The 17412-nt window shown below is 42.5% G+C and overlaps 1 protein-coding gene across 2 annotated transcripts in view; it reads right to left on the bottom strand.

Annotated features, from left to right (window-relative positions):
• PTPN9 (protein tyrosine phosphatase non-receptor type 9) overlaps positions 1-17412 on the bottom strand; it is a 106779-nt gene that overhangs the window by 24356 nt on the left and 65011 nt on the right. Inside the window, exons 5-8 of one of the 2 annotated variants that reach the window (XM_019625464.1) lie at positions 14309-14414; positions 4480-4590; positions 2620-2686; positions 2358-2505 (exon numbers count right to left, since the gene is read on the bottom strand). In XM_019625464.1, coding sequence (XP_019481009.1) covers positions 2358-2505; positions 2620-2686; positions 4480-4590; positions 14309-14414 — 432 coding nt within the window. Of the gene's footprint in view, positions 1-2357; positions 2687-4479; positions 4591-14308; positions 14415-17412 lie in introns of both variants that reach the window. The other variant, XM_019625463.1, reaches the window with a different exon arrangement.

Raw genomic sequence — 17412 nt, 5'->3', positions numbered from 1 at the left:
CTTCAGTCTAGTTGTGGAGGACGTTGCTTCACTGGCCCAAGTTGGCACCATCATTGCGCTCTTCCCGGGTGAGGCAGATCAATCACCGGCTTCTGAACGGCCGCTCACTGCGGGGAATGGCCGCTCATGCTGGCTGCTGTCTACACACGGTAGCCCATGGCAACCCACTGCAGTAGGGGCTGCAGCCTACGCCATCGACGGCGACTCACGGCAGCCCAGCTCCAGGTTGAGCGGTTGTTCAGCACCTTAGCTGTAGAGGGCAGTGTCACTGGCCCTCATATGTGGGATCTGAACTGGGGCCCTCTGGTGTCCCAAGGGAGCTCTTAACCAACGCTCCACTCGGCCAGCCCCAAAAAAATTTTTTTTTTTTAAAGATTTTTTTAATTGGGGAATTGGGGGAGGAGAACAGTGTTGGGGAATCGGGGAAGGGAAACAGACAAGTTGCTGTTCTTTTGTTCTTCGGTCTAGTTGTGGAGGACGTCGCTTCACTGGTCCATGTTGGTATTATCATTGCGCTCTTCCCGGGTGAGACTGTCGCTCGCTGGCCATTGGTCGGCCGCTCACGGTGGCTCACGGCAGCTCACAAAAGCGCATGCCAGCTGTCAGCCAGCCCCACTGCAGCCTACGTCGTCGCTGGCGACTCAGGGCAGCCCAGCTCCAGGTTGAGCTGTTGTTCACTATCTTAGCTGTAAAGGGCACAGCGTCACTGGCCCTAATGTGGGATCCGAACCAGGGCCCTGCTGCTCACAGCTGGCATCCCAAGCCAACTCCTAACCAACGTGCCACTCGGCCGGCCCAAATATCTTTTTTAAACGGTATAAGGGGAAGAAAAAAAGGAGAGAACGTTTCTTGGTCCGTGGGCACCCTGGACAACACTGAGGACTACTCTGCTATTCTACTTGATGTAAGACAGAGACCTGGAGCTGATAAGGATTCTGGGTTCTAGCTCCTGAGGTGGGAGGCTCATTCATTCGATAAAGAGGCAAGATTCAGAAGTCTTTCCTCAGGACTGGGATGTGTTCTCTAATTATAACATGGTAGCTGGTTTGGATGACACCAGGAGGACAATTCAAACCTGCTTTTTTAATGGGGGAAAGGGGCACCATGGTAGAAATAACATCACAAGGACCCCACTGCGGAAGCACCCAAAGCAAGTCAGGAATCCCCAGGACCAGTGTGAATGCTCTTGGAGCAACCCACAGCTCCTCCCTGCTCCATAACAAAAAAAAGTCCTTGATTCAAAACTACAGGGAAAAAACTGCTTGATTATGGAAAATCCTGGATGCTTACAGGGGTCTTAAGCTGGCAGGGAAGAAACAGGGCTGTGTGGGAGAAAATACTCTCCCACTTGGTACATCTTTTTCTTCTCTTACTTTCCTTACCACATCTGCTTACTGACTTTTTTCTCCATTGCTTCTCTCTTACTTCCCTTACCTGTTTCCTACTTAACTCATCATTTCCCTCTTTCCTTTTGCTAAGAGGCTCTCTCCCTTACACCTTCTTTACACCACACTAACTGGACAGGAATTACAAGAGGTACTCACAGAATCATGGATCCTACGACATTTCCACTACAGAAGAAGGTAGATATCAGAATCTAACATCACAGGAAAACTGAGGTGCAAAGGAAGAAAATAACTTGTGTAAGTCACAGAGGGGATTTTTGGCTAAGCTGGAACTTGAGCCTGGGTCCTACTGGGACAGCTTTCCTAATTTTCAACCAACAGAGCTTGACTTGGAGAGAAGAAATTTCCACTGTTGCCAATGAAAACATGGTAATAGAAATGAGAGCAGCAGTAATAGAAATGATCTATGCTCTACTCCCAACAATAAGTTATCAGGGACCTATAAGTTAGTTATAAACTAACCAGGTGGTTCTGTGGTATGATTTGGGATGAAGGAAAATCCCATGAAACTAAATTCCTAAGAGGCAATTCTTCTGTCTTATTGTGAATTAGTTTGAATGCAATAGCACTCTTCCCCAGAAAGTAATGTTATACTATAAATGCTCTAGACAGAAACTGCCCAAATGAAAGGACCAGAGATCACAGATGACAGGAATAGAGAGCCTACATTTTTTCCTAAAAACACTTGCATTTCAGGAAAATATAAAAAAAATGTGTCCATTATTATTACAGCGTTCCTCTTTTGGTAACAAAGACTGTCAGAAAATTCAGAGAACAGGACACTAACAAGCACCAAAGCAGGAGGCGCCGCTTTCTGGAGGAGAGACACCATCACCTAAGTGATAGTGGTGCTCCTACCCCAGAAGAGTCTGTTAAGGAAGTGAGGTGTGGAAGGAGCTGCTGCCAGAGCACCCCAGAAGCATCTTGCTGGCCCACACCTTTCCCACTTACATGGAACAGTGGAAGGTGCCAACAGGGTTCTCACGACGGATGTCTTCATACTCTTCATATATGCCCCGCTTTTGCCTGGTGTTAACATACTCCATCAGCTCCTGGATGGTCATGGCGTGGGGACCTGGAACGTGCACCGAGTCCCAGTCTAAGGCAGGAGGGAGGGAGGACAGGATGATCTCATCGAAGGGATCCGGGTGGCCGTTCATCTGGGGTAGGAACTGGAAATTCCAAGTAGCGAGGTCGATTTTGACGTACCCACCCAGGTTTTCTGGAAGGCACTCCCTGGGCAGGTGCTGGGTGACCTCAGATGTCTTTAATATCTGAATCTGGAAGGCCAGAAAGAACCACGTGAGTATGTGGGGGGGTGGGGGGGAGAGACAGATACTGAAGAGGAAGAACAAATGTGCTTATATTAGGTTTGGAGAACGGGATGAGATTTACTTGAAATACTGCATACTTGTAAAAGTAGACTGTACTTCATCTGCCTGGGACAGAAGTCCTATGAATCTCCCAGACAGAGGTCTGACTTCCCAGAACAGGTATCAGATTCCCTCCCAGAACCAGGCCCTGTTATGTACCTTCTGAATGAAAGGCATGGAGAACAAAGGCTTTACACTATTTTAATACGGCTCCCGGTGTCATCTGAGGCGGGCACTCATCTTCTAACCACCAAGAATGCACAGGCAATGGTGGTTTTTGTCACCTAAGCCTGTTGCTTGTGCTTTACTCACAGCTGGGTATGAATGGTCTCAAAGATAGGTTTCTATGAAATAAGACAAGAGCAGCCACCTAGACTCAGGGTAGCCCAGTAAAAATGACAGAGACGTCATCGTCTCCCTGACTCTGCTCCCTACTGGGACAAAGCCGTACTGGACACAATTAGCCTAGCTGGTTGTCCTTGGAATCCATGTGGGAGGAGGATGCTGACGACATCCCTTGCTGTTGCCTCTTTCTGGAACGCCTCCTTCCTGTCCTCAGCCTCTTCAGGACAGTTTACAGCTCTGATGCCGGTCTGTCCAAGGTACATCTGCCCAAGGCAGCGCTCTCCTCTGAGCTCTGCAGAGCCACGGCCCTACTTATCTGTGTCTGTGTCCCCCTATCAGGACAGAGAGCTCCCCCAAGGTAAGGACTGTTCCACTCCACATTTCATTCCCAGGGCCCAGAGCTTGGACTGTTAACGGTGCTCAATATATTTGGAGTTCATACACACATTTATACTTGTATATACGAGCGCAAGAGCTTGCCTAAGAAGTCCTCACGAAGAGTTATCTTAGGAAAGATCTCTCCTACTCTGAGTCACTTGGTCCCTAAGTAGTTCCACAGAATAAGACATCTTCAGTTCCCCTCGCCAACCCCAGTCACCTCAGCTATAAAGATCTGCATTGTTATTGTTCATAGAGCCTCAGAACCCTGTACTACAAAAGTCTGTGATATTTCACAACTTTATTATCTTATCTAATTGTGTCAATGTTTCATATGCCATTTTTTTCAAGGGTGAGAAATGAGTGAGTAAAACCATAATCTCTCAGTTCTGGAACACTCAGGCAATGATAACAAAATTAAGCTAATTTTAGACAACGCTTTTGAATTTAGGAGGAAACAAGCTGTTTTAAAAGACAATGCCAGGAATGTAAGTAGAAAGAGACATAAGTAGTGAGAGACTCTCCTCTGCCACCCTGGTGGTCAAAGGGACTGCATGGTATTTCCTGTTGAACAAATTCAAATACCAGTTCAACTAATGCAATTATATTATTGTAGACGCTGTTAACTATTAAAGGCAGTGCAGCACTAAGCTCAATTCTGGAAGTAGCAGCTCTCCTAAGTTCCTGCGGGGCATAGTCTTCAGTCGTATCTCTACGCAAAGTGCTATGAAGGGAGGTGCCCAACATAAACTATGCCCAGGTCCTCACTTCAGGAACTTATAGAATGGGGGAGAGGCAGTCTGTACTGAGCTGAGAGAAAAATAAAGCAGAGAACACAAGAAAATACACTAACAGAGAAGAAAGTGCTCTAGGAGACAAGGCAGGAGGAGTTTTGGGAAGGTAGAAAATTATTTGGCAGGTTTCAGCCATCCAGGAATCTGGCCACCGCCAAATGAAATAAAGGCAGCTTGCCTTACCCTCTCCCGGACTTTGTCCTTCAGCAGGAGGCTGACGATGGAGTAGGGCACGCGGAACCATACAGGTGCTCCCACGATCAGCACTTTCTTCAGACGAGCTGGAAACGCTCCCTGTGAGAACACACAGGAGGGTGTCAAGAGAACAGTTAGGGCACCGCAAGAGCCCTAGTGGAACCTCAGACTGCTCAAGGCCAAAGTCTAGGCTTTGACTCTTCTCCCTATTCTTACCCAGCAGAGGGAGTCTACAGCCTCATACAGGTTTCACTTGAGCAGCAAGAGAAAAAGTGGTTTTAAAGAAATAAAAGCGGATTTACCTTAAAAAGTGATGATGTCATATTCTTGTCAGCATAAGCTTTATGGATCATAAACTATTCTGACTTTTCTTACCAGCATACATATGTGCCTCCTTAAGTTCTGCTTATTAAAACTTTAAGGGAAAAGTAGATCGTGAAAAAGCTGAATATGAAAGAAATATTTCTCTCATAATCTTTCTTTTGTTCTGATACCTGTGTATTTATAATCATTTATTTTTTACCCAACTCTTCCTTTATTTATGTATTCATTTATTTAATCAATAAATATGACCTATTGGGCACAAAGGCAAAGGAGGTCTAACAGAAAGGAAGACGTCCTTATCTGCACAAAGCATTATAAATGAAAAATTATGACTTCCTAATCTACACCTCTGGGTCTCATTTAGTTTCTCAATATTCCAGCCTTTCTCATAGGAAGAGATACCATGTAATATTGTCAATCTAACGAAAGGAATAAAAAATAAGAGGGAACTGGGCTGGCCGAGTGAGTTGGCTTGGGACACCAGCTCTGAGTAGCAGGGCCCCGGTTCGGATCTCACATGAGGGCCAGTGATGCTGTGCCCTCTACAGCTAAGATGGTGAACAACAGCTCGACCTGGAGCTGGGCTGCCGAGAGTTGCCGGTGATGGCGTAGGCTGCAGTGGGGCTGGCCGGCAGCTGGCGTGCACTTCCATGAGCGGCCTTCCAATGGCCGGTGAGCGACTGCCCCACCAGGGAAGAACACAATGATAATACCAACATGTGCCAGTGAAGTGATGTCCTCCACAACTAGACTGAAGAACAAAAAGACAGCAACTTATCTGTTCCCCTTCCCCAATTCCCCAACATTGTTCCCCTCCCCCAATTCCCCAATAAAATCTTTAAAAAATAATAAAATAAAATAAGAGGAAACTGTGGCTAAATATTTTGTACCACTTTCTCCCTATTGTTTTTCAAAAGACTAAATCTCCATTTGACATGTCACTCTCTGACTATTCGTCAGTTCTCATTTTGGGGGGATCGCACACATTCCCTATAGATAACATGCAGCATTCAGAACAAAATTCTCCAAAGGCCTCTTCCCTGAAGTCTGAGAAATTTCCTTTCATCTCTTCCCTCAGAGATGCAACCATTTATTTCAAGGCCTAAATATAAATAACCAAGGCTCCTTTAGCTGCCAGATCAACTGCCAGATCAAAAACCAGTCCCAAGAAACACCTATATTGGGGGCCGGCCATGTGTCTCAGTTATTTAAGACCCCAAGCGATGAGCAACAGGGTCGCCGGTTCGATTCCCACATGGGTCAGTGAGCTGCGCACAAGCTGAGGTTCTGCTGAGCTGCCAGCAGGTGGCAGGATGATTCAGCTTGTGAGAGCACGTGCTCCTAACAACAAGGTTGCCAGTTCAACTCCCGCATGGGATGCTGGCCTATGCCCCCCCAACTAACATTGAACATGGCACCTTGAGCTGAGCGGCCGCGAGCTGCTGACAGGCAACTGGATGGCGAATAGACTTGGAGCTGAGCTAGCTGCGCCTTCCACAACTAAGACTGAAGGACAGCAACTTGGCTGTTGTCCTTCCCCAATTCCCCAACACTGTCCCCTTCCCCAATTCCCCAATAAAATCTTTAGGAAAAAAAAAACACAAAAACACCTAATTTATCACAAAATGTTAAAGTAGAAACCATTACCACTGCTTCCTCAGCGCAAAGAGTTACAGACTTAGACCTAGTCTAGTTAAATGACTGTATGACACCCGAATGTAATGCTGATGGGATAGTAAATTAGTAACACCTTGTAGAAAGCATGTGGCGTTATATATCCTTAAAAATGTGTGTGACCTTTAATCAAGTAATTCCACTTCTGAAATCCTATTCTAAGGTAATAATGAAAACCACAAAGACTAATAAATATAAATGTTTACTACACTTTTATTTTTCATAGTTAAAATAATACTTTAAAACTGGAAAGAATATGTATGTCTGAAAATGGGTAATGATTAACAAAATGGTATCTTTTAATAAGATACCTTTAAAATAATATAACCTTTAAAATGGAGATTTCAAAGGTTTTTCAAAACTTTGGAAAATGCTTACAATATAATCTTAATCTAAACAAGACCAAAACTATAATCTTAATTTTGTTTTTTAAAAAAATCACACACACACACATACTTTCACAGAAAAAAAAAGATTGTAAAAAAATTATATCAATTCCCTAACCTGGTGAAGGAAATAGACATACAAGCCCAGGAAGTGCAGAGAGTTCCAAAGAGATGAAACCAAACAGGCCCACACCAAGACACACCATAATTAAAATGTCAAACGTTAAAGACAAAGAGAGAATCTTAAAAGCAGCAAGAGAAAAGCAGTTAGTTACCTACAAGGGAGCTCCCATAAAACTGTCAGCTGAGTTCTCAACAGACACTTTGAAGGCCAGAAGGCATTGGTAGGAAATATTCAAAGTGATGAAAAGCAAGAACCTACAACCAAGATTACTCTACACATCAAGGCTGTCATTTAGAATTGAAGGACAGAGGCCGGCCGAGTGGCTCAGTTGGTTAAGAACTCGCTCAAAAGTGCAAGCTTGCTCAAAAGTGCGAGCTCTGAGCAACAGCGGGTCGAGTCCCAGCCCGAGCTGAGCTGCCACTGAGCTGCCAACAGATGGCTCAGCTAAAAAAAAAAAAAAAAAAAAAAGAATTGAAGAACAGATAAAGAGCTTCCCAGACAAGAAAAAGCTAGAAGTTCATCACCATCAAACCAGTATTACAAGGAATGTTAAAGGGACTTGTTTAAGAAGATAAAAAATATAAATAATAAAATGGCAATAACTACACAGCTATCAACAATTATATTAAATGTAAATGGATTAAATGTTCCAATCAAAAGACATATAGGGTAGTTGAATGGGTAAGAAAAAAAGATCCATACATATGCTGCCTACATGACTTCATATCACAACACACACACAGACTGAAAGTAAAGGGATGGAAAAAGATATTTCATGAAAATAGGAAAAAAAAGCTGGGATAACAATATTTATACGAGACAAAACAGACTTTTAAACAACGGGTATAAGAAGAAACAAAAAAGGACCCAGTAATCTACTTTGAGGAGACGTGTGCATCCATATGTTCATTGCAGCACTGTTTACAATGGCCAAAATGAGGAGGCAGCCTGGGTGTCCATTGATGGAAGAATGGATAAAGACATGGTACATATATACAATGGAATATCACTCAGCCGTGAAAAACAATGAAATCTTGCCACCTGCCAACAATATGGATGGATGTACAGTGTATTGTGCTGAGTGGAGTTAAGTCAGAAAGAGAAGAACAAATACCATATGGTTTCACTTATATGTAGAATATAAAGCAAAAAATAAAAACAGAAACAAATTCAAAGATACAGAGAATATTTTGAGGGCTGCCAGATGGGAGATTGTGGGGGTAGGTGAAAAAGGGCATGGGATTAAGAAGTACAAATTAGTTGTTACACAGGAGTCATGAGGTATAAAGTATAGCATGAGGAATATAGTCAATAATATTGTAATAACTATTCACGGTGTCAGATGGGTATTAGATTTATTGGGGTGATCACTTTGTAAGTTATATAAGTGTGTAGTCACCATGTTGTACACCTGAAACTAATATGTCAACTGTAATTGAAAAATAAAAATTATTTTTTTAAAAAAGGCAAATAAATAAATAAATAAATAAATGCCTGGACACATATACCTCAAGCTCTTTATCATGATAATATCCAAGGGGTAGAATTATAGTATTTCAGCTCTGTCACTTAATAACTTGTACTACCTTCATCAAGTTCTTAAATCATCAGGGCTAAGTTTCTAGATCTGTAAAATGGGGATAGAAACAGTAACAGCCATCACACTTTACAGTAGGGATGTCAGGATTAAATGAGTTTTAAAGCATGAAAAGAGCTTAGAATAGTGTGCAAAGCATTCAGGAAGTGTTAGTAATTATTACTTTGTAAGTGTCCACATTAGTGAAATTTTTTTTTTAAGAGTTTTATTGGGGAATTGGGAGATGGGAAGAGCACTGGGGAATTGGAGGAAGGGGAACAGACAAGTTGCTGTCTTTGTTCTTCTCTCTAGTAGTGGAGGACGTTGCTTCGCTGGCCCAAGTTGGCACCATCATTGAGCTCTTCCCGGGAGAGGCAGATCAGTCGCCAGCTTCTGGACGGCCACTCATGGCGGCTGCTGGCCGCTCAAACTGGCTGCTGGCGCTGGCCGCTCACGCTAGCTGCTGGCTACACACAGTAGCCCATGGCAACCCACTGCAGCAGAGCTGCAAGCTACGCAATCACCAGCGACTCACGGAAGCCCAGCTCCAGGTTGAGCTGTTGTTCAGCATCTTAGCTGTAGAGGGCAGTTTCACTGGCCCTCTGGCATCCCAAGCCAGCTCTTAACCAACGTGCCACTCGGCCGGCCCCTAGTGAATTTTTTTAAACCTACTTATTTTATCCATCTCTTTCACCCATGCATTTCATTAAAAATTAAAGATTTATCCTTCAGGGGGTGAATTTCACATTATCTAGTTTAAATGGTTCATCTAAAACAGTAATTAAACAGTTAAGAATCCATATGATGGCAATTAAAATAGGAGTTATGACATTTTAAAACTTAAAACCAGAAATTTATCCTGAGAAATTTACCAAGATGGGGAAAATCTGCTCAGAGTAATTTAAGAAGACAAAGATTATTATTTTTATTCCAGATTTATCCAAATCCTCATCACACTAACTGCTGGAAATTAATTCATACTAAATAGAAATCTGAAGTGTGAGACAGTGCATTAAACATATACTTCTATTTACAACTTTCCTGAGTATGAGGATGGTAGGGGATTACATTTAAAATTGTATCTGTTCCCAATGACAGAGCAAGTAAGTCACTAATAAGAACATGATATAGGTTCTAAAGCAATAGGACTTTATTTCAGCCTCTTTGAATTTATATATTTGAAAACAACAAAACAGTAATATACAGTATTTCATTATTTTGAACCAAATAAAAGAGGACATACAAACAGCATAAGAACATTTGAAAAAAAGACATAACTTTGTTATTATTTAAAGGAGTTTGAACAAACCAAAAAAAGAGGTATCATTTTAGAACTTCTAAATTCAAAGAAAGAAAAATTATAGAGTTGAGTGTAAGGATGGTTCAAGAAAATCGATATTCATACTTGGTGACAATAAAATTTTTTTTCTACTTTTATGGAGGTTAACCTATTGATATATATGAGAAATAAAAGAATATTCAGAATTTATCCAAATAATCCAAGTATTAGAAGTAGCTTCTTATAATCATTTAAAAGAAAAAACTAATATGATCATAACAGCATTATTTAAACCTGGAAATAACCAGAATAATACAGAAAGACAGTTGATGGTTAAATTCTCTATAGTACAAGGTATGATTTAAAAATATACTGAATGGGGCCAAGTGGCTCAGTTGGTTAAGAGCTCGCTCAAGAGTGCAAGCTCTGGGGGCCGGCCGGGTGGCGCGATGGTTAAGAACTGGCTTGGGACGCCAGAGGGCCCCGGTTCGGATCCCACATATGAGGGCCAGTGACACTGCCCTCCACAGCTAAGATGCTGAACAACAGCTCAACCTGGAGCTGGGCTGCCGTGGGTCGCCGGCGACGGCGTGGGCTGCAGCCCCTGTGGCAGTGGGTTGCCATGAGCTACCGTGTGTAGCCAGCAGCCAGCGTGAGCGGCCAGCAGCCGCAGTGAGCGGCCGTCCAGAAGCCGGCGCCTGATCTGCCTCATCCGGGAAGAGCGCAATGATGGTGCCAACTTGGGCCAGTGAAGCAACATCCTCCACAACTAGACTGAAGAACAAAACAGCAGCAACTTGTCTGTTCCCCTTCCCCTAATTCCCCAGCACTGTTCCCATCCCCCCAATTCCCCAATAAAAATCTTTAAAAAAAAAAAAAAGAGTGCAAGCTCTGAACAACAGGGTCGCTGGTTTGATTCCAGGCCCAAGCTGAGCTGCCAACAGGTGGCAGGATGGCTCAACTAAAAATCTCTTGAAACTGTATATATATACATATATATAGTTTAACAGACTGAATTACCTTTCAAAAAAAAAAAAAAAAAAGGGGAATGAAGCACTGATACATGCTACAATATGCATGTACCTTAAAAACATTATGCTCAGTAAAACAGACACAGGAGGACAAATATTTTGATTCCACTTAAATGAGAGCCCAGAATAGGCAAAATGCCACAGACTGGGGGGGAAAAAGGGGGAGGGGGCGGGGAGGTAAGGGGAGATAGTTTTTAATGGGTACAGAGTTGCTGTTTAGGATGACAAAGTAGTCCTGAAAATGGATAGTGGTGATAGTTACAGTGTGAATGTACTTACTGAATTGCACACTTAAAAATAGTTAAAATGGTAAATTTTGTTATGTATATTTTACAATAAAAAAATCAACTAGGGTGGCCAGTTGGCTCAGGTGGTTGGAGTGCAGGCTCTTGACACTAAGGTTTCTGGTTCGATTCCCACATGGGCCAGTGAGCTGCGCCCTCCATAACTACACTGAAAACAACGACTTGACCTGGAGCTGATGGGTCCTGGAAAAACACACTGTTCCTCAATAAAGTTAAAAAAAAAAAAAGCTAAAAAAATTAATACACATGGAATCAATGGTAGTGTGGTAAAAAAAAGAAAATAGTTCATGTATTTTTTCTGACTTTGGAATTGGTAAGGATTTAAGATGCAAACACATTACCAGGAAAGAACATACAGAAACAGTGAACCATATTAAAATTAAGAACTTCTGGGCCGGCCAAGTGGCACGCTGGTTAAGAGCTGGCTTGGGACGCCAGCTCTGAGCAGCAGGGCCCCAGTTAGGATCCCACATTATAGGCCAGTGATGCTGCGCCCTCTACAGCTAAGATGGTGAACAACAGCTCAACCTGGAGCTGGGCTGCCGTGAGTCGCCGGTGACAGCATAGACTGCAGTGAAGCTGCAGTGGGCTGCCATAAGCTACCATGTGTGGCCGGCAGTCAGCGTGAGCGGCCGGCAGCCAGTGTGAGCTGCCAAGAGCCGCCATGAGCGGCTGTCCAGAGGCCAGCGAATGATCTGCCTCACCTGGAAAGAGCGCAATGATGATACCAACATGAGCCAGTGAAGCAACGTCCTCCACAACTAGACTGAAGAACAAAAGGACAGCAACTTGTCTGTTCCCCTTCCCCAATTCCCCAACGCTATTCCCTCCCCCAATTCCCCAATAAAATCTTTAAAAAAAAAAACTCATTTTATGTATAAAGCACAGATATATAGTCAGTACATAATGATAAATACAGTACATCTGTGGTACTAGAACTTCATTAAAAGAGGAACTGCAGAGAATGTCTAACAAAGGCTCCTTAGTGAGGCAATAATGAAAAAATGGTCGAGAAACACTGTCCAGAGATACTCTTGCACACATGCACTGAAGACCAGTATAAGAAAATTCACGGGCCGGACGAGTGGCTCAGCTGGTTGGGAGCTCACTTGGGAGTGCCGACTCTGAGCAACAGGGCTGCGGTTCGGATCCCACATTGAGGGACAGTGACGCTCGCCCTCTACAGCTAAGATGATGGACAACAGCTCGACATGGAGTTGGGCTGCTGTGGGTCACCGGTGACAGCGTAGGCTGCAATGGGGCTGCAGTGGGCCACCATGGGCTATGTGAGTGGCTGGCAGCCAGCGTGAGCGGCCTGCAGCCAGTGTGAACTTCCAGGAGCAGCTGTGAGCGGCCAACCAATGACCGGCGACCGATTGTCTCACCCAGGAAGAGCGCAATGATAATACCAACATGGGCCAGTGAAGCAATGTCCTCCACAACTAGACCTAAGAACAAAAACAGCAATTTGCCTACCTGTCTGTTCCCCTTCCATGATTCCCCAATAAAAAATGAAAGAAAGAAAGAAAAGGAAGGAAGGAAGGAAGGAAGGGAGGAAGGGAGGGAGGGAGGGAGGGAGGGAGGGAGAGAGAGAGGGAGAGAGAGGGAGAGAGGGAGAGAGAGAGAGAGAAAGAGAGAAAGAGAGAAAGAGAATTCACAGCAGTAGGGCGGCCAGGCGGCTCAGCTGGTTATAGCAGGTGCTCATTACAACAAGGTTGCCAGTTCAACTGCTGCATAGGATGGTGGGCTGCAGCCCCTGCAACTAGATTGAAAACGGCAATTGGACTTGGAGCTGAGCTGCGCCATCCACAATTAAGACTCAAGGGCAACAACTTGACTTGGAGCTGATAGGTCCTGGGAAAAACACAGTGTTCCCCAATAAAATTCAAATAATAATAGTAACAATAATAATTTTAAAAATAATTTAAAAATAATTCACAGCAGCACTGGTCATAATAGCAAAACTCAGGAAACAATCCAAGAAGCCCTCAACAGAATAGTGGATAAATAAACTGGTGTATTCATCAATGGATGAGTAAAAAGGTAACAATTCTTCAACCATCAACAAAAAGGAATGAATTAGTTATATGCAACACAAGGAATTTTAGTAATATGAGTGGAAAACACAAGTCCCAGAAAACAACATGTAGTATTATACCCCCATTATATACTTCCTGTTGTAAAGTAGTGACAGTAAACAGACACCTCTGGAAATCTATGTAGTTCTACAGTATTCCTATGCTAAGTCCTGGGACAAAGACTGCACAGACTCTGAGATGAATGTTTTTCAAACTGTAAATTATCACTCAGTAGGTCCTAAAATTAATAGGTCAACTAACATTTTAAAAATATGAAATACAAGGAAATTATCAAAGTTATTGCACATAGACGGGGTAAAGCTACTTTTGTGAAACTTTTTTGTTTTGTTTTATACATATGTACACACAGATATACACACCCCTATCCACAGATTTTGATATCTAAGTAACCCTGAAAACCTTAAGTTTCTTGTTAGGTTTGGTGCAAAAATTCACGGGGCAGCAAAATCTAACCCGAAATTCCCTAGGCTATTTATAGCCTTTATTCTTCTCCACTCATTATGAATAATACATCTCATTGCAGAAATATTATTAATGTGTTCAAAACATTAAAAACCACCTCTGGACAGAAGAGTTTTGGATAAGGGACTAAGAACCTTATCTGTGTCTATATCTACATGTATGTGTAAGTGTACAACATACACCTTTGTGTAATAAGTTGCAATGTAAAACGTATTTCTGGCTAGATTAAGTTAAAAAGTCTGCAAGTCACTGGCCAGGTGACATTTTTCAAAGACACTGGCCATACCTACGCCTTCATTAATTCTTGCTCTACAAAACTCCAGGAAAGGGACATCCCACCTTTATGATTTGGAATGTTCTTGTGAATTTCTTATTTTAATTCTTCCCACTTTACTTTCAAGACCATTTCTTGTTCTAAGGAAGCAGATATTAGTCATCATTTATAGGTAATCTCTAAACAAAACAATGTCTGAAATTTATATCATTCCTATATCTCCCAAAGAATCAAGTATCCTAACTATTGAAGGAGAGTTCAGAGGGCCTTCTTACAGCCTTACCTTCAGCAGGTTTAGGACTTTCTTGCCCAGATCCAGCTCAAAGTTGGCATAATTAGAACCGCACATGTCATAGATAAACACCAGTCCGTTCCTCTGAGTTTCAAAGCTGCAAACCAACCATTGAACAAAAAAAAATAATAAGATGGATGAGGCAGGTTGAAAGCCTGAGGCAAAAACAAAAGTATGGGCACATCTGGGACCCCGAGTATGGAACATATCTGGGACCAAAATAACCACATTCCTGAACAATGGTCTTACAAAAAGATGGTTTATTTACCTTTGGTATCTGCTATGCTTATTGTGATACTGTGATTTGTAATAATAAATAAATATTTGGTTTTTAACCCTGTTCCTGGCACAGTTTCTAAAACTCTTGAAATTTCCTAAGTGAAGAGATAAATAAACGTGTCTAATATGTTAATGAGATCACCTGAGGATGGGAGCTTGTTGCCAGGGGAACCAAACATATGATTAGAGGTTGGAACTTTCAGGGGAGGGCCTAGAGATTGAGTTCAATCACTAGCAGCCAATGATTTAATCAATCATACCTAAGTAATGTGGGCCCCGTAAAAACCTAAAAAGAGGGATTTGCAGAGCTTCCAGGTTGAACATGTTGAGGTGCTGGGAGAATCCATCTAAGAGAAGGCATGGAAGCTCCACGCTCTTTCCCCATACCTTGCCTCATACATCCCTTCCATCTGGCTCTTCCTGAGTTATATCTTTTTATCATAAACTGGTAATCTAGTCAGTAAAATGTTTCTCTGAGTTCTGTGAGACATTCTAGCAAATTCATCAAACCCAAGGAGGGGATCACTGGAACTTCTGATCTACAGCCTGTTGGTCAGAAACACAGGTGACAACCTGGACTTGCCACTGGCATCTGAAGGGGGTGGGAGGCCACAGTCTTGTAGGACTGACCCTTAACCTGTGGGAGCTGATGTTATGTCCAGGTAGACAGTGTCAGAAATGAGGTGAATTGTGGACACCAAGCTGGTATTGAAGAACTGCTTGGTGGTGTGGAGGAAAAGCCTCATATTGGAACTGAAATTGGAATTATACTTACTGATGCATATTTATCCAGATTTATCAAGTGACAAACTCCTAAACTGAGAATGTTCTCGAGCATCTAGGTTATCAAAACTTGAACTGTTTCCTCCCATGTCTCTGAATCTGCCTATCCAAATTCTATAATATTCCATGTTCAACTCAAATGTTTCCTCCTCCATGAAGATCTCGCTGACAACTGCAATAAAAAAATGTACTCCCATCCTTCACCCTCTTAAAGCGCAAAAATCTTTGTGTGGATCTTTATTGCAGCTCTTAAAGTACTCCAACTCTGTGTTCCTGTTGGATTCTCTCCTACAGTGTAAAAATGTGTTTGTTCACCTCATTATCCCCACCAGTCCCTGGAAACAGGTCCATAATGAGCGGTTACCGAATTATAATCCAGTGGACTAGAAGCCATCACTAAGAAAACAGTTTAGTCCTATAGGAAACTGTAAAACAAAACTCTACACTTAATGATTGTGAATTTGTCTCTTATGACTTGGAGGAAGAGAACCCACAAATGGTCTTTGGAAAGCATCTTCAAAAGTAAATTAAGAGGTGGTGAGCCTGTTCCCAGACTAAGGTTAGGAACATGTGAAGACAGGAAAAGCATTCCTCAGTACAATGAACATAATGCCTAAAGACACTCCCCCACCAAATCATACCTGTGCTTGTTCTGATCTACACAGAATAAATTATTTGATTGGGCTATTCACAAATGACAGCAACAGTTTTTACATGTATTTAAAATTGAGAAAAATTTGGGGCACAGAACAATCCTGAAATCAGGGGTCTCAATGTTATTTTGTATCCTAATTTTTTTGCATGACATCCTGAAAGCCTCCATACCCTCATCCTTTCAACAAAATCTAAGACAGAAATACCCACTCACAAAGCAGCATTTCAAAAGTATACCTTTTTTTTTTTAAAGTTCCCTCACTTGGTAGTTTCCCCCCATCTCCAGTTTTACCCTGACTTAGAGTCCACAAACTTCATAAGCCAAATGACCGGCAGTTGATGGGCAACTCAAACCAGGCAGGGGAAAGAAAGAAGCAGCATTTCAAAAATGCCTAACTGTGAGGTAGACCCAAGTTTCTCTGGAAGATATAGTTTCAAATGTCTTGTAACATATTACAGTCAGTGCTAAATCTTTACTCTTTTTTTAAGACCCCAGAAACTATGATTCACCAAGATCAAAGGTGCTGTTAAACAAATGGCAGAACTGCTGAGTAGACTATCCAGGTCTAGAGACTTTCCATTTCTCCACAAGCTCATCAAGGCCAAATTTAAAGAATTGTAGGTTTTCCCCTCACCAACCCAGCCTGTGGCAGGGGACTGAAACAAAGAGAAGTCACTGTCAGGGGAAATAGAATTTAATTTTTAAAAAGCTATCATGCATAATGATGCAGGTTCTGTATTCCTGAAAACCGCTCATCCTGCGAAGGCACATGAAAAAAATATAAATGCAATAGGGTTTTTAACCTTTCTTATAGAATATGAGATTCACAATAGCTCATTCCCTACTAAGAATAATTGCCTCTCTCCTGAATTTGATTCCTGGGGTGGATGCTACTGGGAACACCAAGAAGTTTAAAACACAGTCCCTGACATTTGTTTCAAAATAATTGAGGGTAGGGAGTGGATGAGGGGCTGTCAATGAAACAAGATTGGTTCCAGATCACTTCGAAGAAGACAAGTGCTGGGTATGTGGAAGTTTATGAGACCATTTCTCTCCACGTAGAAGATTTGGGAATTTTCCATTATATAATGTTAAAAAAGAAGGTTCCCCGCCCTCACGGCACTTACAATCTAGTGGGAGATAAAGAAACCAACAGTTTTAAGATAAATGACATCAGAAGGCAGTGTATAATTGAACAAAAGATCAATATCAGTAATAGCTGCTATTAAAATCAGTAAAAAGAGGGGCTGGCCGAGTGGCACATTGGTTAAGAACTGGCTTGCGATGCCAGAGGGCCCCGGTTTGGATCCCACATATGAGGGCCAGTGACACTGCCCTCTACAGCTAAGATGCTGAACAACAGCTCAACCTGGAGCTG

Source organism: Hipposideros armiger, unplaced genomic scaffold (genome assembly GCF_001890085.2).
Source record: "Hipposideros armiger isolate ML-2016 unplaced genomic scaffold, ASM189008v1 scaffold_628, whole genome shotgun sequence".
NCBI classification, from domain to species: Eukaryota; Metazoa; Chordata; class Mammalia; order Chiroptera; family Hipposideridae; genus Hipposideros; species Hipposideros armiger.
Note: the sequence above shows the minus strand (reverse complement) of the source record. Positions and strands in the feature narration are given on the sequence as shown.